At 35.9% G+C, this 23417-nt stretch overlaps 3 protein-coding genes across 6 annotated transcripts; 2 read left to right on the top strand and 1 right to left on the bottom strand.

Annotated features, from left to right (window-relative positions):
• Positions 1–319: 319 nt before the first annotated feature.
• LOC125673305 (ankyrin-2-like) lies at positions 320–17085 on the bottom strand. Of its 4 annotated transcripts, none has more exons than XM_048909869.2 (6): positions 17025–17085; positions 14515–14598; positions 6826–7314; positions 5830–5924; positions 4845–4974; positions 320–1663 (listed from the first exon to the last, which is right to left on the bottom strand). In XM_048909869.2, the coding sequence occupies exons 2-6, from the start codon at positions 14526–14528 to the stop codon at positions 733–735; spliced, it is 1659 nt and encodes a 552-aa protein (XP_048765826.1). In that variant the 5' UTR covers positions 14529–14598; positions 17025–17085; the 3' UTR covers positions 320–732. The 4 variants fall into 4 exon arrangements, with proteins under 4 accessions (XP_048765826.1, XP_048765820.1, XP_056022784.1 ...); XM_048909863.2 differs by lacking the exon at positions 17025–17085 and adding an exon at positions 14747–14964; XM_056166809.1 differs by lacking the exons at positions 14515–14598; positions 17025–17085 and adding exons at positions 9879–9954; positions 10129–10377.
• A 2395-nt stretch (positions 17086–19480) lies between these two features.
• On the top strand, positions 19481–20014 carry LOC130048422 (S-antigen protein-like). The gene has a single exon (XM_056145085.1). The coding sequence runs from the start codon at positions 19481–19483 to the stop codon at positions 20012–20014; it is 534 nt and encodes a 177-aa protein (XP_056001060.1).
• Positions 20015–20588: 574 nt separating this feature from the next.
• Positions 20589–23131, top strand: LOC125673341 (meiotic recombination protein SPO11-like). Its single transcript, XM_048909891.2, has 2 exons — positions 20589–20964; positions 21884–23131. The coding sequence occupies exon 2, from the start codon at positions 21884–21886 to the stop codon at positions 22967–22969; it is 1086 nt and encodes a 361-aa protein (XP_048765848.2). The 5' UTR covers positions 20589–20964; the 3' UTR covers positions 22970–23131.
• The last annotated feature ends 286 nt before the right edge of the window (positions 23132–23417 follow it).

Genomic DNA, 23417 nt, shown 5'->3' on the forward strand with positions numbered 1-23417 from the left:
TCCTGTTATTACTTTAAGGGATCGAGAAACCTGTTACATAACCATGGCAACTATGCCCAGAAATTTTGAAAATAACCCTCCATATGACATAGAGATCATGTTTCTGGTTTTGAGTTTAGTTCACATCAGACTAAACCCCTAGGGATGCATTTGGCAACTTCATACACAGGTTCATCATGGTAAAAGCATGACAACTATGCTATATAAAAAATTACCTTAATCTTCCGTATAACCTTTGACTTCACATTTATGGACCATTTATGCCCATGCCTAGTCAGTGATTACAATGTTGATTAAGATTAGAGTCTGAATGACAGTATTTAATCTTCATATTTTTATTGTTAAATCAACATTGAGCAGTTTTGACAATGACATTACATTATGTTATAATGTACTTGGATATATGACTGAGGAGAACAATTTCTGAAAATGTCAAAACAAGAATATTAAACTTTGCTAATTCAATTAATGTTTGATTTTTTTACCAGGTAATATTAACACATTCTTTTAAAAAAAATAACACTGTTAAAGTGTTGTAGAGATCTCAAAAAAAATAAATGTAACAGACTTAGCAACTACAGAAGTAACAAGCATATTGCACTGTAGTTTAACATGTGGCAACTTTATGAAAATTATAATAAACATATGTGCAATCAAATTGCATTCACTTAAATCATAATGATGAAATATCATTTATGGAAAGATATGGGCTAACAGTGTGTCTCTGTGATGTCACTTCCTGCTGCTGAAACCAATGGGTTGGTGGTGGAGGTTATCAGTCATGTCAACGGGGTGTTTTATCATACAGATTTTACAGTATCTTCCTTCATCTCGGAGTTCCTCTTCGCCTGAGCTAGCTTCGCTGTCATCCTCTGAGGAAGATATCTCTATCGGTAAGCAGCGTTTGTTGGCACAATACGATGGACACTCAAATGGACAGCACTTTAAATCTAATTTTTTGCGTACATAGTATTTGTCTTTGATAAATTCATTGTATTTAAGGTATTCTTTCATAGGCTCTGGTAATGCAAGACTGTCAATTTTTTTTAACCCAAATTTACCCAGATAATGAAATATACGACCACGACAGAGTTCCTTTAAAGATTGCACATGCCGAGATTCTTTTTCTAACCACTCAATTATATCAGGCCTTCTATAAATAGAAACTGGCCACTTTTTTCGCTGCAGCCATTTCTCGTTAAGAAATGTTGGCCTCAAAGCGACCATGAATTTGACTACCTTCATTTGCTTTTCATTCACAGCCATTGCAAAATATGAATGTCCTTTCAACTTTCCTTCCGGAACCAGGCTGCAGCCATAGTGCATCAAAGTCACTGCACATTCGCCCGAATGAATTTTGATGGCATGCTGGAGTGGCGTCTCCTTCCACCTGTACCTTTTGTCAATGCGGTATCCATACTCCAGAAGTAACTTCACCATGGCGGGAACCTGCTGCTCCACAGCAACAGTCATGGCCGTCACTCCAGACGGTGTTTTAGAATTGATTTTAATCCCGTTTTCCAGCAGCAGTTCACAAATTTCGTACCTACGGTATCCTACTGCATAGTGGAGGGCATTTAGTCCACTTGTAGTTTTAGCTTGTAGTTTGCACAAGGAATTTATGAGCAACTCGCATATTTCTTTGTTGTCTTTTTGAATTGCTCTGCAAAATAGATCACTGATTTAATATCTTAAGCAATCAACATTATTTCATGCAATCAACATATTGTATATGAAGAATTTTTAGCGAGGATTTAATTTTGGTGTTATTAGCGAGGGTGTTGAAATTGAATATCGCTAACAATCGACATATCTCATGCACATTACGTATTATCTCAAGTGCTTGACATATTTTATTGTGGGATCCAGACAGTATCTTGAGCGCTAGACTTATTATGTTGAACAATCAAATCAAATAGTGTAATGGGAAGGGAGAAAATGCAACAAACCAGACCAAGCCTGGATTTTAGTGTTGAAAAATCGGAAAAATTTCGTAATCGATAATTGGTCATAATCAGAAGAACTGTATCGATCAATGATCGATATAATCGGTATTTACATGTAGTTAATAAATGTTTATTATTTTTGGGGTTATTTCTATTTAGTTTTATGGATATGTGCAGCATACACACTAGCTGGTGTTACTGAATTCCCACTTTTCAATGTAGAGTCCACTCTGACTCTCCCTCGCACATGTCTCGATATAAAAGCAGGATTAACAGTCAGATAAATCTTGGATTAGATATTAATTAGTGTACAGGTGACAATCGATTATGAAAAATAGAATCGATAATCGAAGAGCCAAAAACGATCGACAATTGATTGTTGGTGACAATCGTTTCATCACTACAGGATTTCTCCATAAAAATCTCAAACTTAAGTTTGTAATGAGTTTTCTTTTATTTGAGCAGTCAAAATTTGAGAAAAATCTCAAGTTTTGACTTAAGTTTCATTCAAGAAATCCAGGCCAGGATTTGAACTCAACCCCCCCCCCCCCCCCCCCCCTGAATCTCCAGTCAGGTGCTCTACCATTTGAATTATCTGGCTGCCTGTGATTGAACCTGGCTGACCACCACATTCCTCCCTCCTTAAATGTCTTCACACTTGAAGACATCAACCCATATGGAGCGCCAAATTAACATAAACTCAAATAATTGAAGATATCTTCAATTATTTGAAGATATCATCAATTCATTTGATGCGCACAACAATTGAATTAAAGATCTCTTCAAATAATTAATGATATCTTCAATTCTGAATTATTGCGCGCATTAATTGAATTGATGAGAGCATTAATTCTTCAGCTGATTTGATGCGCGCTTTAATTGAATTAATGATCTCTTCAAATGAATTAATGATATCAACAATTGAATTGATGCGCGCTACAATTCAATTGAAGAGAGCAATAATTGATATAATGCGTGCATTAAATCAATTGATGAGAGCAATAATTGAATTGATGCGCGCATTCATTTATTTGATGAGAGCAATAATTGATTTAATGCGCGCATCAATTAAATTATTGCTCTCTTCAATTGAATTAATGATATCTTTAATTCATTTGAAGAGAGCAATAATTCTTTTAGAGAGAGCAACTATATAATTAAAGATATCTTCAATTCAACATATCCACAATTGAATTAATGATATCTTTAATTGAATTGTTGCTCTCTTTAAAAGAATTGATGTGCGCATTAATTCCTTATACAAAAGCATTGTAAATGATTTAAAGATATCTTCAATTGAATTAAAGAGATCATCAAATTATTTATACCGAGCTCTAAATTAATTATTGCGAGCAGTATTTCTACTCAATTAATGCTCTCACCAAATGAATTGAAGAGAGCAATAATTGAATTAATGCGCGCATCAAATCTATTATTGCTCTCATTAATTGAATTAATGCGCGCATCAATTGAATTGAAGAGAGCAATAATTGAATTAATGCCCGCATTAAATCAATTATTGCTCTCATTAATTCAATTGATGCGCGCATTAACTCAATTAATGAGAGCAATAATTGAATTGAAGCGCGCATTAATTCATTTGATGAAAGCAATAATTGATTTAATGCGCGCATTAATTCAATTAAAGAGAGCAATAATTGAATTGATGATATCTTCAAATAATTGAAGATATCTTCAATTATTTGAGTTTATGTTAATTTGGCGCTCCATAAACCCAGGATCTTTATCCCCTGGCAGGCATTTTCACCTGCCAGTTTATGGGGCTGTTCTACCACACCAAATGTAACAGGAAGGGAGAAAATGCACTGCACCAAACCAGGATTCGAACCCAGGCCCCCTGATTTTTTAGTCAGGTGCTATACCAGCTGAGCCATATGGCCACAGGTGATCAAACTCATCTAATCGCTACAAAAACAATGAAAGCTTGGGGGTAAATTCCTACATAAAATTGACTTATGCTAGATTGATTGATTGAATATTGTTTTACGTCCCTCTCGAGAATATTTCACTCATATGAAGATGTCACCACTGCCGGTGAAGGGCTGCAAAAGTTATGCCTATGCTCGGCGCTTATGGCCAATGAGCAGGGAGGGATCTTTATCGTGCCACACCTGCTGTGACACGGGATCTCAGTTTTTGCAGTCTCTTCCGAAGGACCGCCCCATTTAGTCACCTCTTACGACAATCAAGGGGACTAATGATAGAAAATTACTCCTTGCTTCCACTTGCCTATATCACAATACAATTAACCTACACATTTATTCCTTAGATATTTGTGTCATATTTTGGATCCTTGTTTTATACATGTACAGTTATACTACAGTGTTAGATGTTTCCAGTTTCTTAGAGGTCATTTATTCTGTAGATTTGTAAGAAGCTTGTCAGCGGACAAATATAGTACTTGTGCAATGACCATTCACTATAAGGGTAATGATTCTATAATAAGAGTAAATATTATATATTACAAGATAATATACATTGGAGTGCTCTATATGATATACATTGGAGTGCTCTATATAATATACATTGGAGCACTCTAGATAATGTACAAATGAGCACTCTAGATAATGTACAGATGAGCACTCTAAATAATGTACAGATGAGCACTCTAGATAATATACAGACGAGCACTCTAAATAATGTACAGACAAGCACTCTAAATAAAGTACAGATGAGCACTCGAGATTATATACATTGGAGCCCTCTATAGAGATAATTGAAGGCTTGACATAATTTTTTGCCTTGTAAAAATATTTGCATGTATGGAATATACTGGTCATCACAAATCTCATTTTTCTTACAGAGATGCATGCTTTTGATTTCAGCATTTGATGGAAGACAGCAGATGTTGACAGTACCCAGTGAATGAATACTTACTTGATTAGGGGGGTCTCAGCACCAACATCCAGTCCTAGAATTCTAAGATTGATGTCTGCCCCAGCATGAATCAAAAGCTGAACTATTTTAGCAGCATCAGACAAAATGGCTCTGTAAAGGGGAGCACATCCTGGGAACAAATATGGCAAGAATTTTATTTAATTCTATATTTACATTCACTGATCTTTTCTCTAATATTTCTTTTGAAATTGCTTTCATTATAGAAAATGAATGCATGTTTTTTGCAAACTAGTTCGATTAAGGTTTTTAGTACCACCTGTCCATGTAGTCATGATCAAATATGGAGCGTCATCAAATTAAGGTCAAAGTGTGCAATGGCTGTTCTGTTTAAGGTAACGAATAGGTCAACCATATGATATTGTAGTACTTAAATCTACTTAATATTTTAAAACAATACATAAAAATATAAATATAAACGATAAAATGTCTTTCTTTGTTGTTTCATCGGGTGATGAAGGTAGCAATCATTGCAGAAAAAATTTACATAACCCACTTACGCGGATTATGAATTTTTTTCTGCATGCTAGCTATCTTCACCACCCAATGAAACAACAAAGAAAGCATTTTATTGTTCAAATGAATTACCTTGTAGCATAGAATAATTTCATGGTCAAGAATTCTTAAGTTTGCTATAATTTCTGAAAAAAGTTCGTCAAACTCATTGTAAAAACAATTTTGTTCCTATTTAAATTTGCCTCAAACAATTTTTGTTATTTTAGAACAATGAGTAAATCTGAATTCATTCCGTTTTAGAGGATGAGGGTGAAATGGCAAAAATAAAAAGGAAAAGGGTAAAATTTTCTTGTATTTTAAAGTAACTGCAGAACTGTAGCTCTCTGGCCTGGGCTAAAAAAAAAAAATTGGGAAGATACCTGTCTGATCTCTCTCAATTTTTCATCTCGGAGAGCTACAGTGCTGCAGGTATGTATGCTCTAAACATCTGATAACTATAAATCATATGTACCTGATTCTTTGTCAATGAAGTTGACTTCACATTTCTGTTTACTGCAGTTTAGCAGTAGGTCTGTCATCTCTTCATTTGCCCATCTAGCTGCCCACCTGGAAAACATCATAACTTTGAATATTGTAATAAATGAGTTTAAAAGAAACTTCTTTCAAACTTGGGTAATTTTAAGTAAACTATATTGAAAATATCTATTTTAGAATTATACCCAGTAGACTCTAAGCAATCCAATTAACATGCCGTATATACTCGCCTATATGTCGGTTCGCCTATAAGTTGGTTGCATAGTTTTTAGGTTATTTTGGAGGGAATTGCCAAGCTCACCCATTTATAAGTCGATCTAATTTTCTTCAATTTGACCATTTCAAACCAATGCTCTAATGTTTTTACCTACAGGTGTTTTAAATAATATTTTGAGCAATGCGTCGATATTTGATATTTTTCCCCAAATCAATTTCATATTTCCTGTTTTATAATCAAACGCAGCTGACTCATATTAATAATCTTATCATGACATCAATATTTCACTTTTTATTCTCAACAAATTAAACAGTTACTATTTTGTTTATTTCGTCCATGTTTTTGTTGTTTAAAAATTACTAGGCTATACATTACGCCATCCAGAAAAATACTAATCTTCTTAGGACACTTCTATAAGTCAGACATAGAGTTTTAGACGAAAATTTAATTCCCAAAATTCCGACTTATAGGCAAGTATATATATGGTACACCAATGAATTCATCTATTTGTCATATGGAATAAATCAGTAAAACAAAAGTATATTGTATGAATCTATATAACATTCATGAACACTTTTGAAAATCTTCTTAGTTTTTATCAGTTTACAACTGCACGGGATCAAAGAATCCCAATGAATTTAGACTATCGATTTGATGGGTACTTAGAATAGTAGATGCTCTAAAAGTATACATATAAAAAAGTAGAAAATTTCCAATCTCCTCAAAATATACCCATGTAATGCTTGGATCAATTACCAAATGGGTCTCCTTCCTTTGATGTTTTCATCATTAACATTGGCTGGTTTTGGTTTGGCTTTCAGTAGTAACTTCACAAGTTCTACGTCGTTGAGTTCGGTTGCTATGAGTAACGGGGTGGGAAGAAAATGATTGTCCGTATCACGAGAGTTCACGTCCACTTTGCCTTCTTTCAGCATCTTTTTAATTTGACTATACTGACGCTCCACCATTAGATCAAAGAAGTCCCTGGTAATAGGGGGCATGTCGGGTTTTTCTTTCAGAAGTCTTTGAAGGTAGTCGTTTGGAGGGGAGTTGATTACCATGTCTGTTGATCTGGACTGTGATATCAGGTTTTGTCTTTCTGGTACATGAGGCTGGGGCACTGCTAAGGGGTCCTGGTTAATCGTCATTTTTGTTGGGCCATTCGTCGGTTTACTTTTCCCCATTTTCAGTGGACGCCTACGATTTGTGGTGGCAGATTTCACTCTACCTCGGCTGCTTTGTGACCTGAAATGAAATTGATAAGAAAAAATTACAACTATGATGATTCTCAACTCATTTAGGCAAGCCATATATTGAATGTGCCTTATACAAAACGTTGGTGGTGTAAATCTAATCTGCATACATGTATATGCAGTTTTGTGAGTATTTCATTTGAATGACTTAATGGTACATTGCACCCCCTCATTTGAATGACTTAATGGTACATTGTACCCCCTCATTTGAATGACTTAATGGTACATTGTACCCCCTCATTTGAATGACTTAATGGTACATTGTACCCCCTCATTTGAATGACTTAATGGTACATTGTACCCCCTCATTTGAATGACTTAATGGTACATTGTACCCCCTCAAAGTGGAGTTAGAGAGGATACAATCAATAAAATTTCACGCGTCTAAGTATAATGCATTAGCATAAAATTGTTTCTTCCTAGTTATTCCTTTCTCCAAAAGGTGTCGCTGTTTTTGGCAGATTTTTTGTTCGTTTCTGCACGAACTCGCTCACTCAACTCGACAAAGCCTAGGTGTTCACATGTAAATTTTTAATTTTTCGTTACTAAAATTTTGTGTAACAATGGTGGCTAGATAAAAATTTTCATTGCTATGTTATAATATAGGACTGGACATGGGTATCATTTTTGTCTACAATGAAGTATGTTTTTTTGCATGTACACATTTTTTTCTAATCCTGTACACAATTATTAAACACCAGGCACGTCCTGCTATCCACTTTACGCTGTGTTTGTGTTTTCTTTTGGAGTTAGATTTTGGGTAGGAGAAAAGTGACTGAAGTTTGTGTTTGTGCATACACTACTAAACAAGTCCAGATTAATACGCTTTAATTGTGAATTCTTAGTTTTGAATTAAGATATACCAGTACATGTAATAGGAAAAGTTGATTATTATAATTGAAGTCGCGTAAAATAATTTCTTCTATCAGACTAGAATTGATAGGTACCCCGCTAATTATGTAAATTATACATCAATATCATTCTAAATATGATTTGGTTTTGTTAAAAACAAATGTCTCCCAAGCTCCCCAAATTGAAAGTGTTCCAAATTACACCCACTCCTCCCATCAGTGTACCCCTGGTGTGGAGGAGAAAGCATCTCAGCAGGATCTGTACTTTGTGCATCAATGTGACCTATGTCATTGTTGTATATGATACAAAAATGATGACTGTTATGCTGAAGTACCAGTAGGAAAGTGAACATATACCCTTGTACATGAAAAAAGCTATAAAACACCCCTCTTTGATCTACTGTAAATTGTAGGGAAACATCAGATTCCCCAGGGTCAGAACAATGTGAACATCATTAAATGATAATGAAGTATTGTACAAAATTTCAAGGCAATCCAAATAAACCATATAGGAGAAGTTTTCACGAGCTCTTTTACACACACACCCCTCTTTGATTCACTAAAAATTTTTAGGAAAATATTAAATTGGATCCTTATGTCCTGACAACATGAACATCTACAAATGGCAAAGTTTCAAGTCTATCCAATAAGCCAATGGAGGAAGCATTCACAGGATTCTGTGACAGACACTCAGACAGAAAGTAAAGTACAATGAGTCTCCCCTGGAAGAAGGGAGATATAATCAAGGACCAATAACACATACAAAATTTTTCTACAGGAAGTACACCATAAAATTGAATTATAATAATTACGATATCAGTCATGCAATCATATGAAATGTTTTGCTTCCTCTCTGCATGGTTTACATGTGATAATTTGACTAAGGTGTGTAAATGCTAGACTGCCAAGCCATTAAACATAAACTTCAAAGTCCTGCAGGGATTAATATATAATTGTAATAATTCACTAAAAATTTCCAAAACTTTTAAATCCCCTAAAAATATATACAAGTTTTATACTTTAAATTATATTTGATAGCTGCATTAATCCAATTACAATCCTTAGAAAACTACTACAGATGTAGCAGCAATCAGTAATTATAGCAAGGCCATGCAATTTCTTCAAATACATGTAAAAATCAATTCTGGGTATTTGAATAATTCTAAGCACTTGAATGTAAACTTTGCGTTAATTAAAATTTCCTATTTTACTTACACAAGTGTAATATGTTTTCTCTGTCAATGAATTTATCACTCGTCCACTTTATATTGATTCTAAAAGGAGGCTTTATCCTAATTTATCCCAGGATATTAGCTAAAATTCCACTGACAGAAATGCAGACTTAAAGAGTTGGGGTATTCATAAAACCGCGAGTGTTCATTGTGGGAACTTCAGGCAGAGATTCTATCATGCTTAGTAAAATTGACAGATATTGACAACAGAACTGTTGGTAAGAATGTGTTTGTGATCCCCGACCATTAAAAAAAAAAAGAGATTAACCAGAACCTTTATTCAATTACAAATACATAAAATACAAAAGATTGAATAAATTTCACACACAGAATTGACTTGAAAAATTTTCATAAAGAATATTTAATTATTATTATGTAAGTAATTGCGTCCTTTTAATATATATTAAGACTACACCTGAAAATGTTTATTTAATCTGACAGATAATAGCTTATCATTTCTTAATTCTACATACCGTTTGTCAATCATATCTGCTTAATAGAAAATCACCAAATAGAATTCAGTGTTTTTCCTCTTCCACCACAAGTCATCTAAAATCCATCGGAATTAAATGTGAAATATATACACACACTAATGACCCGAGCTTCAGTTGATAAAAGGACAATAGCAATTCTCAAACACCCAAAATGCACTTCTCAGGCCCATAAAGCCTCACCTTTAGGAAAAATTTAAAAAGTCAGAAAGCGCATAAGAGATTACTTAACAATTCTACAGAGCTTGTATCAACACAAAAAATGTCCCCCGGGTACTCAGCTCGTCACTCCAGTGTTCCCTTGTAACCGGTCCAATTCCATTGATTATAAGATCTATACTTTCAGTAACTTCAAAGTCTCAAACGACTGCCAAAAGCTGGAGTTTATTTCTATTTCTGTCAGAATTAAACCCCCTTTGACATTCTTTTAAAGGTATTATATATAGTTTCATTTGCTATTGCCCAATGCCGAAAATTTAAATGTGCATACTGTCAACATTCTGGTTTGCATTGATCTTGATACTAGTGGTCATTAACAATTTTCGTTGCTACGTTCTCAAAATAAATTTATACCACCCAGTCCCATAATTTGAAACCTGCATGAGCATGAGTCTTTAAAAATTGATATAGATCGAAACAGCTAGAAAGCAAATATTGACGTTATATTATTTTTCGTACGTTTCAGGTATTACATGGACAACTTTTGTGTTAACTTTGAGTTGTCAATACAGGGCAATATTTGTTTTGTACCTGCTATATTGGACACTTACAGAACATTATATTTTCATGAAGAAATAGTTTGTAGAAATATTTATTGTAATACAACACATTGGATAAGAACACTAGATGAATGGTCAATATTTAAATAACATTTCCCAAAGGAAATGGCAAACACAGATGGATTTAATTGTAAACAGGGTGGTTGATCAATCACAGTCAGTATTGATGATTTCGATATATACAATGTATATATATAGCTAATAGCTGTTAAATGGAATTTCCGCTTGGGATCATAATTTTTCCCCGTAATTAAACAATCTGCGTTGTCAGATAAAAAATTAGAAAATAAACAAATATTACTGTTATAGGATTTTTCTTGACAAATTCAAAACATTGTCATATTGACCAATATAAATGGCATTCTCCATTATATAATGTTTCATCTTTAAAGAACATGTCTTTGCAAAATTTTCTACAGTGTCGTAAATAGTCAATAAAAACCTTACTGTTAGCTGTTTCATTTTATTAAGGACTGTGCAACAACAAACAATTTATGATTGTCAGGTGATTACAGGAATTCAAAGTAGAAATTTTATGGCTGCACCTGAGTAACAGAATCTGGGAACCCTCCATCACTATACGTAGTCAGGTGCTCTAACCATTGAGCTACCCAGGCCGATATCCACAGTCCGTATAGCATTTACCACATTTTCCTCCCTCCTTGAATTTTCTTCACTCTCGAAAACACACGACCCAAATTCTTTTGCCCCAGGTAGGTATTTCACCTGAACTTCAGTGGTGGTCAATGGCATCAAATACAATATAGGAAACAAAAAACTTTATGGCTGGACTGGGAATTGAAATCAGGACCCCTGCATTACTATTCAGGTGTTCTAACTACTGACCTATCCAGGTCCAATATCTATGACCATATAACCCAAACGACTACTTTAACTACTTAAAAATGCTTAAAAGCATAAATTTTTTAGGGGGTTAATTTTTTATTGTTGAGGTATATACATATGATTTGATACTTTATTATCTTTAATATTCAGCCTTCACAAACAAGATTTATAACTAAACTACGGAAAAAAAAGATCATTTTCTCAACCACAAAATGATGTCCCCATGAGGGCCATATGAACATGCTCATTTTTCTCTAACTCTGAAGATTTGACCCTCGAAAATTTGTGAATTTCTATTAGTATATTTCTTGGTAGAATACTGCAATTCTGGCACTTTGAAAATATTTACTAAATTTATAGATAGATGACAAACAATTGCCAAAAACTAAAAGCACCAAAACTTCCATTCATATGAGTCATACTTAACTGCATAATATTGATATCCATCAAAAAGAATAAAGGGCCAATATTCTAAACTATTTTCCTGAGAAAAATCCACCAATAAACCTGATGCTAAAAAACCCATATACATGAATATTCTCCAAAGGAAGAAGATCGATTGACTGATTGTTTTATATGGCCTGTCGAGAATTTTCCACTTATATTGAGATGTCACCAAGTGAAGTACCACAAACTTATAGGTTTGATGCGACTGTGGCACTGAAGCTTTCTGTGAATGAATGATGAACCAAACTCAAAAGAACACAATCGGTGGCTGCCGAGAAGACATGAACTCACGACCTCCCGATTATGAAGCGAACATATTCTACCACTGAGATACATGTACCACGACCCAGTCAAAGGAAAAAGATGTCCAAACAAAAATACTGGTATTAATGTTTCAGTATAAAAAATAAATTGATTTAAATCAATGTTTAAAGAAATAAAAATATTTTCATTTACATTGAACATGCTAATTAGAGAAATAAGCATGATCTTTACCCTCTGTGTACTTTTTGAAATACCAGCACAAGATTAAGAGCAGTGAAAGTTTACTGTTTAATCAGCCTAAGTTATTTAGAGAGCCACAGTGACATGTCAGCAACAGAAAAGAATAACTAGAAGATGACTTTTTAATCAAAGGGATTAGATTTTAATCTGATAGCTCAGTAGAATTATTTCAGTTAATCATATCGGATTTGTGGTCTGATTACATGTAATTTGCACTCAGCTAGAGAGAGAAAGAGAGAAAGTATACATATAGAAAGAGAGAAAAAAAAAAAGAGAGGGAGAGATAGAGTATGCATATACATATAGAAAGAGAGAGGGGGGGGGGGCAAGAAAGAGAGAGAAGGGGAGAGAAAGATGGAGAGAGAGAGTGTGTGTGTGTATATACATATAGAAAGAGAGAGGGGAGAGAAAGAGAGAGAGGGGGGAGAGAAAGATGGAGAGAGAGAAAGTATGCATATACATATATAGAGAGAGAAAGATGGAGAGAGAAAGTATGCATATACACATAGAAAGAGAGAGAGGGGAGAGAAAGAGAGAGGGGGAGAGAAAGATGGAGAGAGAGAGTATGCATATACATATAGAGAGAGAGGAAAGAGAGGAGAGAGTATACATATAGAAAGAGAAAAATAGAGAGGGGAGAGAGAGAAAGAGAGAGAGAGTATGCATATACATATATATATATTTAGAGAGAGAGAGAGAGAGAGTATGCATATACATATAAAAAGAGAGAGGAGAGAGAAAGAGAGGAGAGAGTATACATATAGAAAGAGAAAAATAGAGAGGGGAGAGAGAGAAAGAGAGAGAGAGAAAGTATGCATATACATATATATATATTTATAGAGAGAGAGAGTATGCATATACATATAAAAAGAGAGAGGAGAGAGAAAGAGAGGAGAGAGTATACATATAGAAAGAGAGAGGGGAGAGAAAGAGGGAGGGGAAAGAGGGGGAGAGAGAGAGTATGCATATACATAGAGAAAGAGAGAGAGAGGAGGGGAGAGAGAGGAGAGAAAAAATAGAGAGGGAGAGAAAGAGAGTATACATATACATAATATACATATAGAAAGAGAGGTATACACATAGAAAGAGAGAGAAAGAGAGACTGTTTTCACTGTCAGTTTAATTAATTAAAACCTACAGTATCTCTTAATTTGTTTCGCAAGTTTGCAAGTTCATTTATTTCACTCACACCATCAATCAGTGCTACATGAGGTACAAATACAATAGATAAATGTTGAAACAAACTGAATATACACATTTTTTTCTTCAAAATCACAAAATAAGCAGTGATAATTTCTGTCAATTTTTTGTCTTAATAATGTTTATCTATACTCACATATTACTTTTTTTTTTCATTGAGAGAGGACAGGTTAATAGTCTTGGAAAAAATTTAGCTTTGTTTGTCAATCTCATTAAATTATAAGCTGATTAGGGGTAACCATAAAATCTACATTTCAGGTAGGATTACCATGAAAAGATTTGTTAAGAAATATAAACACAGCTTACATTTCTACAGAATTCAGGGACATTGGGATTAGTGTGTATTTGACTTTTAAGGTTGCTATTGCCATGTGATGTGTTTATTATCATAATTAATTTTTCCTCTTTAATGAAAGGAAATTACATAAAAGTATCTCTTGAGAGAAGCAGTCAATTTATGATTTGAAAAGAAGAAACATTTAATAAATATTGCACTGGTTATGTTGATTTAGTGGTCTCAGGTGACACAACAGATCCTTTTTAGCCTAGAGAGTTCTTAAAATATATACATCAAGACTCAACTATCTAAAATAACGAATATGTGAAGTCTTGGAAAATTTAAATGAAACAAAGATTTTTTCTCCAGAACAATTAAGTTTTAATTGTTTAGCAAATCTGAATAGACCTCTGATACCCATTTAGTAATAGGTAAGAATTTTTTTCAAAACATTTTAATCATTTGAAATTTAAAAAAATTTCTTCTAAATAATGTGGTAATAGAATATCAGTTAAAGATTTTTAAATACTTTTTGGAAAAAGAATAGAGACAGGTATAAACAAACCTTTTCGCTTCCATTTGAATATACAAGTGTTATGTAAAATTCACCACGAGCCTCCTTATTATAATCCAGTAGTTATTCATGATACTGAAATGAAAAATGCTGTTTTAGCAGTCTAATACACCCGGTGTCATCGCAGAATAAATTTGCCCAATCCTTACATGTAAAAAGTACACAGCTCTTTTCGGTTCACTGGAACAAATTGAGGAGATGACAGTCTAAGATATTAAATCACCTTGTCCTATGCATGTCTCCCATTGTTTTCTTGGATCATTGTAAGACCGGATATTAAGAATGTGTCTACGGTCTTTGTTAATGGAGAGTTGATCCTATCTTTATTGTGACAATAGATATGTTGCAACAACACATTTTTAAAAGTCTGCATTCAATGATCGACAGTCAGGAGCTAGCTCTGACATGGGCGAATTCAATCAATCAGGAAAAGCCATTTCTCTGCAAGATTTTGAAAACACATTAAGAGGAAATTTCTTGCTCCATTCAGGCATATCTGAATTAATTCATCTGATCAGCATACCTACATATATATTACTTTTCAAGTTGCTTTTTAGAGTGGTATAATTGGTATGCTGTGGTGTTTTGTTGCATGGATAACAGAAAGTTCAATGCATTTAAAGAGTATGTGATAATTAACTCCAAGTGAATATCATGAATTCATTACTTTTTTATTAACCATTTGATAAAGAACATTTATTGTATACCTTACGTTGTGTGAGATTTCAATCAAATGTTAATTTCATTTCATTGTGTTCTTTCCCAGTACAGCTTATACAGTCTATCCTGTTCTATTTCTGACCTATCCAAGCTTTTTATCTATAAGAAATAATTTCTTTCTCTTATAGAGTGACAGTCCCTAGCTATACAGAGCAACAGATGGAAATGGGATTTTTATCTACCCCAGTATTTCTCATTTTCCTTTCTTTATAAAGCGACAGTCCCATAGCCACACAGAGCAACAGAAGGAAACAGGACAGATAGCCACTAGCTACTCTACCAAATTCTTCTATTTGTAATCTGGTAGTTTGGATAAAAACTCTTCCCGGTTACTTAATTGTCCACGTATTCATGAAAATTTGACAGTAATGACGCATCAAAGATTGCCATAAGATTCATACCCTATAATTATTTATTGAAATGTACGTATAAACATCTGTTACAAGATCTAGCGGTCGATTTCAAATACAATAGTGTTTTTTTCTCATATCCTCCTTATGAGTTCTGAATACCTGTAAATATGGCAATTTCTATTCTCCATGAATTTTAAATTGGAAATTTTCAATAGATAATTCGGAATGTAAATTATAATATATATGGCAATTTCTATTCTCCATGAATTTAAATTGGAAATTTTCAATAGATAATTCAGAATGTAAATTATAATATGCTGTACTTGGTCAACATTAACAACAAATAAACAAAACAATACTAATTTAACCCTGAAAAGACAAGTGACTAGAAGCATATCAGCTGTCACAGTTACCTTCATGTATGCAGTTATTTAGGGTTCTCTGCAAACTATTTTTTTTTTCACTCATCACTGGGATATCAGAGATTAAATTTGTCATAGGGTAATGATGAATTTTAACATCTTCTAATACCTGCTTGTTAAAAAATGGCACTTACAATGCCATATTGGACTTTTCAGAAATAATGCTCCAAGATTTCAAAGTGGAGAATGACTGTAGTAATAACACAGATTTGATTAAAACTAAGTAAGTGAAATTGTACATGTATGTTTTATATATCAATCTTAAAATCAGATCTTTGATCCGCTCCGTCATTGCTACATGTATGATTTGTGTAGTGACATGATAATTTCTTTGATCCGCTCCGTTACTGCTACATGTATGATTTGTGTAGTGACATGATAATTTCTTTGATCCGCTCCGCTACTGCTACATGTATGATTTGTGTAGTGACATGATAATTTCTTTGATCCGCTCCGCTACTGCTACATGTATGATTTGTGTAGTGACATGATAATTTCTTTGATCCACTCTGTTACTGCTACATGTATGATTTGTGTAGTGACATGATAATTTACCTGAACGGATCAAAGATCTGATATTAATCAGATTGGCTTTGCATGAACTAACATTTTCTATGTGTTCTAAAATCTGTTTTGTTCTTGTCACTTATCAAAACATGCCCATTGAGCTACTGTCATTTTGTGATCAAAAGCAAGGAAGGGCGGGATGAGCCATCTTCCTGATGTCATTCCTACTGACACTGCGACCCCGTCAACACCAGGCTGATGGTTTCTAACTGCTCCGATAGACAACCGTCTTTAAGCTGTCAGTTACTTTCCTATGAACTTGTAACTTACCTGGCTACGAGCGTTGGGTAGATCTATCAAATCTCTCGTCAATGAACTTTTTTATATTTACTTGAACACGACAGACAAGATTCAAGTGTGGGGAAAAATAGACAGTGATGTTTTTTTTAAATTTATATTTCCCCCCCTTTTTAATAACATGAAGGTGCTTTGAACTTACCTGGCTATGAAGAACACATAACCCTGACAGCAACAAACATTTTCTTCCATCAAGACTTTCCTGAAACAGACAATTTCTAAGTACATTCAAACCTACATGAGATTAACTATTCTGTCAAGATCTAGGGTTAAAATTTAAAGATTTATCAATCATCTTAATCAAATATATATTTCTGAATGTTATTGTTTACTTAATTCCTTCAATGGATTAAACAGTATCAATATTGATCATTTAGTCAGATACTTCCTATGAATGACTGAGACCCATTCTATGTAATGTGACAATACCCAATGATAAAAATGATCCTATCTATAGATGTACAGAGTCAGAGATCAGATTGAATTTGTCATCTGTCGTAATGAGACCCCAGGTCTTATCTGTGTGCCACTTGAAGACTGCCAATCTTAATCAGGAACATTGTCCAATGGCATTTAGATCTCAGTATGAAAGAATCTTTTAAACCAGAGATTTATTTGTTGGACATATGATAGACAGGCTACAGGAGGGCCTCCAGTCATCAAACATCTGTAGATCTAGTATGACATCAGGAGGGCCTCCAATCATCAAACATCTGTAGATCTAGTATGCCTTCAGGAGGGCCTCCAGTTATCAAACATCAGTAGATCTAGTACACCTTCAGGAGGGCCTCCAGTCAACAAACATTAGTAGATCTAGTGTGACTTCAGGAGGGCCTCCAGTTACCAACCATCAGTAGATCTAGTATGCCTTCAGGAGGGCCTCCAATCATCAAACATCAGTAGATCTAGTACACCTTCAGGAGGACCTCCAATCATCAAACATCAGTAGATCCAGTATGCCTCCAGGAGGGTGAACAATCATCAAACATCAGTAGATCTACATGTAGTATGCATGCAGAAGGGCCTCCATTTATCATAAGTAAATCTAGTATGCCTTTAGGAGGATCTCCAGTCACCAACCATCAGTAGATCTAGTACACCTTCAGGAGGGCCTCCACTCACCAACCATCACTAGATCTAGTACACCTTCAGGAGGGCCTCCAATCATCAAACATCTGTAGATCTAGTATGCCATCAGGAGGGCCTCCAGTCATCAAACAACAGTAGATCTAGTATGCCATCAGGAGGGCCTCCAATCATGAAACATCTGTAGATCTAGTATGTGTTCAGGAGGGCCTCCAGTCATCAAACATCAGTAGATCTAGTATGCCTTCAGGAGGGTCTCCAATCACCAAACATCTGTAGATCTAGTATGCCTTCAGGAGGGCCTCCAACCATCAAACAACAGTAGATCTAGTATGTCATCAGGAGGGCCTCCAATCACCAAACATCTGTAGATCTAGTATGCCTTCAGGAGGGCCTCCAGTCAACAAACATTAGTAGATCTAGTGTGACTTCAGGAGGGCCTCCAGTTACCAACCATCAGTAGATCTAGTATGCCTTCAGGAGGGCCTCCAATCACTAAACATCTGTAGATCTAGTATGCCTTCAGGAGGGCCTACAGTCATCAAACATCAGTAGATCTAGTATACCTTCAGGAGGGCCTCCAATCATCAAACATCAGTAGATCTAGTATGCCTCCAGGAGGGTGAACAATCATCAAACATCAGTAGATCTACATGTAGTGTGCATGCAGAAGGGCCTCCATTTATCACAAGTAAATCTAGTATGCCTTTAGGAGGATCTCCAGTCACCAACCATCAGTAGATCTAGTACACCTTCAGGAGGGCCTCCACTCACCAACCATCAGTAGATCTAGTATGTCTTCAGGAGGACCTCCAGTCAACAAACATCAGTAGATCTACATGTAGTGTGCATGCAGAAGGGCCTCCATTTATCACAAGTAAATCTAGTATGCCTTCAGGAGGGCCTCCAGTTACCAACCATCGGTAGATCTAGTATGCCTTCAGGAGGACCTCCAGTTATGTTATCATAAATAGATCTAGTATACCATCAGGAGGCCCTTCAGTCACCAAACATCAGTAGATCTAGTATGCCTTCAGGAGGGCCTCCGGTCATCCAACATTAGTAGATCTAGCATACCTCCAGGAGGGCCTCCAGTTAACATAAGTAGATCTAGTACACCTTCAGGAGGGCCTCTAGTCATTAAACATTAGTAGATCTAGTATGCTTTCAGGAGGCCCTCTAGTCACCAAATGTCAGTAGATCTAGTATGCCTTCACAAGGGCCTCCAGTCACCAAAAATCAGTAGATGTAGTAGTATGCCTTTGGGGGGGCCTTCAGTCATCATCAGTAGATGTAGTATGCCTTGGGGGGGGGGCTTCAGTCATCATAAGTAAATCTAGTATGCCTTTAGGAAGGCCTTCAGTCATCATCAGTAGATGTAGTATGCCTTTGGGGGGGCTTCAGTCAACATCTGTAGATGAATTATGCTTTCAGGATGGCCTTCAGTCATCATCAGTAGATGTAGTATGCTTTTAGAAGGATCTCCAGTCACCAAACATCAGTATATCTAATATGCCTTCAGGAGTGCCTTCAGTCATCAAACATCAGTCTTCAGGAGGGCCTTCAGTCATCAAACATCAGCCTTCAGAAGGGCCTTCAGTCATCAAACATCAGTCTTCAGAAGGGCCTTCAGTCATCAAACATCAGTCTTCAGGAGGACCTTCAGTCATCAAACATCAGTCTTCAGAAGGGCTTTCAGTCATCAAACATCAGCCTTCAGAAGGGCATTCAGTCATCAAACATCAGTCTTCAGAAGGGCCTTCAGTCATCAAACATCAGTCTTTAGGAGGGCCTTCAGTCATCAAACATCAGTCTTCAGAAGGGCCTTCAATCATCAAACATCAGCCTTCAGGAGAGCCTTCAGTCACCAAACATCAGCCTTCAGAAGGGCCTTCAGTCATCAAACACCAGTCTTCAGGAGGGCCTTCAGTCATCAAACACCAGTCTTCAGGAGGGCCTTCAGTCATCAAACATCAGCCTTCAGGAGGACCTTCAGTCATCAAACATCAGCCTTCAGGAGGGCCCTCAGTCACCAAACATCAGTAGATCTAGTATGCCATCAACAATATGCACATCTACAACTGGCAAGGAAGCATTGTGCAAAGTTTCAGGTATATAGGATAAGCCATATAGAAGGAGAAGTGTTCACAAGCTATTTTATATCTTCCACCACTCTTAGATCCACTATAACTTTTAGGAAAATTATTGGATCTTCGCGGCTCAAGATGATGTACATCTACAGATGATGATAAGGCAATCTATAATTCTCAAGTCTACCCGATAAGCCATATAGGAGAAGTATTCACAAGATTTTGTGACAGACGGACGGACTGACAGACAAAAAAGTGGAAAAACAATATGTCTCGCCCTGGAAGAGGGGTCTACCATTGATTTTCAGGGGGGGGGGGGTTTCACTCTCAAAATACGTTTATTTTTACCCCTGTTAAATAAAAATTTCTGACAAAAGGGGGGAAGATGTCAACTCCGAACCCCCCTCTGGATCCACCACTGAAAACATGATAACTACACTATGAATAGATGTGATTCTGCCATTAGAGGCCTAATTTCATATTCTACACATGGTGTTACCCACAAGCACTTGTCTCTGTAAGTTATGACATCTACAAGGGCGGATCCAGAGGGGGGGGGGGGGGGTCCGGACTGTTTTTGTTCTTTCGAACAAAGATAAAGTTACCCAATTTTCCGGAATCAAACATACGTGTATCCCTTTAGTTTTACAGTGAAGATGTAAACATCCGGTATACTGTAATTTGGCAGACGACGCGACGGTAACAACCTGCACACATTTTTTTTTTTTTTTTATCAGGGTCCAATATTAATAGCATAGGCATCGCGCTTGGAAAATAATTTACAGAACTGCATGAGTATCTTCTGGTGATTTATTACAAATTTTGTCCTACTTTATCGCATACACACTATAAACAAAACTGCAGAGCAGAAATAATCATTGGCAAATTCATTAACATACATACAAGGTAGGTGTAGACTGAATTTCCTCAGATAATTTTAGATTGTTGCATATTGTTCGATATTTGTTTAATATTTTCTACTGTTTCCGATTTTTTGGACTTCGTATGTATTATACAATAATACTAGCTCAATCATATGTTGATTCGATATATCCCATTGAAGTCTAATCACAAGACTTATCTGCTTCATATCTTATGGTTATTTTATTGAACTTTAATAACAAACTAACTCAACTTTATGATTAACGGGTTGATTTCAGCTTATCAATATCCTCTGTCATCTTCTAACATATCTATATAGCAATATTCCATTATCATCTGCATATGGTCCTTATGTCTAAACTGATTCGATACACGACAGCATACATGTCCTGCATATGATAAATTTTTAAATCGAGGCAGGCTACTGATAAATGAGTTGATGTTACAAGAGTTTCTAGAGTCTTGCTTATTGCGAAGTGATATTCATGAATTCGTCTTTGAAAGGTAAATACGAATTTATTGAAGATAACGACGTTTAATTATAACGGTGGCCCTGGAGGTTTGTTATAACCATTTGTTTTTACTGCAATGTCCACATATACAAGTTCACTCCTTTGTACAGTGGATATCACACATAGTACGTAAATTACAATATTATTACACTATGTTTTCCTACGTTGTTTGTGACGTCACAAACATGCAAACGTCAGTTTTTCGTAGTTTGTTTACAAATTGTCAGCAAAAGCAAAAACCTCAACAACACAGTAATGACAATGTAAATGAATAACCATTATTTTTGTAAGCCACACCTTCACCCAAAGATCATTTTGTATGAAAAAAAAATCCAAGACTTTTACCCATTGTCTGTGTAGATTCTATAATAACGATACAATGCATTCAGGGAATATCCATCAGTTAATCGTGTGTATTTTACACTTTTCAGATGGCGTGTCACGATTTTGATATCGACGATAACTCAATCCTTTCTAGAATTGGTGACGTAGTATTATCGATTATCCAGCAAATCAGTGACAACAAACCCCCTGTTTTGAGCCATTTCAACAGATCGACATGGCAGAATGTATCCTATGACGAAAACGTAGGCCTTTGCGTTAATGATGCCATGAAGATGACGTCAGTGCGTTTTGATTCCAAGCAGTCCATCAAGAAGTTTACGTTGATGATGAAGTTGTTGTCCATGGTGTACGGTCTTATTCAAACTGATCGCTATTGCACCAAAAGGGATTTATATTACCAAGACACCGTGCTATTTGGGAACCAAACAGCTCTGGACGATGCTTTGGAAAACGTCTCGTGTATGCTTCACGTGCCGCGGTGGCGTCTGCATGTCCTGGCTACTTCAAAAGGGTGCATAGCAGGAGACTTGTCGTTCCACGATGTGGACGGAAATTACATAGACTGTAGCAAGACTAAGTCTGGGATCCAAGTACCGAGTCGTATCGAGGGCATGCAACATATTCAGACTGATGCCAGTTTTGTTTTAGTCGTGGAGAAAGATGCGGTTTTCCAGCGGTTGCTGGACGAGGGGTTTTGTAAAACAATGCGACCATGTATAATTATAACAGGAAAAGGTTTTCCAGACATGAATACTAGAATGCTTTTGAACAGGTTGTGGAAAGAGTTTTCCCCACGATTTTTTATTCTTGTTGACGCTGATCCCTATGGGATAGAAATCATGTCCGTTTATAAATATGGGTCTCGTTCATTGTCTTTTGAGGCCCCGATGTTGACGGTGCCGGATATGGAGTGGATGGGAGTTTTACCGAGCGATATTCAACGCCTGCGATTGAGAAACGACAGCCTTATAGAACTGAAGTCCTCAGACAGAAGTAAAATACTTGACATTTTGGCACGACCATACGTCTTAAAATCACAGCTTCTTTATAAAGAACTCAATGTTTTGTTAGAACTTGGTAAAAAGGCCGAAATTGAAAGTCTTGATTCCATATCAACGTCTTTCCTTGCAAACGTTTACCTTCCAACCAAGCTGAGATACAGTTTTCATTAGAATACCGGGTATTTTATGGGCGTGACAAACTGAAACATAATGCAGGGATCCAGTTACATTTCTTGTCAGATTCTTAATCAGAACTGTTGTTTGTGTTATTCGTTTTAGTCGAGGGTGAAGTTTCGAGTTTTATTTACATGATAAATAAACATCTATATCTTCCCTCCTCGTCTGTTCTTCATTGATCTTAAGCCGCGGTGGTCTAGAGGTAGGGCGTTCGCCCCGCACGTGGAAGGTCTTGATCTTAGGCCGCGGTGGTCTAGAGGTAGGGCGTTCGCCCCGCACGCGGAAGGTCTTGGTTGTATCCTGGTGGTGACAGACCCAAGTTGTTAAGGTGGCTCACTACACCCTGATATAGTTTCTCAAATCAGTACGAATTGGTTTAATCATAAAAGATATGATGATATATAATAAGTGTATATGCCAAAAAAGGCAGAAAATATGCAAA

This window comes from Ostrea edulis, chromosome 1 (assembly GCF_947568905.1).
Source record: "Ostrea edulis chromosome 1, xbOstEdul1.1, whole genome shotgun sequence".
Taxonomy (NCBI): Eukaryota; Metazoa; Mollusca; class Bivalvia; order Ostreida; family Ostreidae; genus Ostrea; species Ostrea edulis.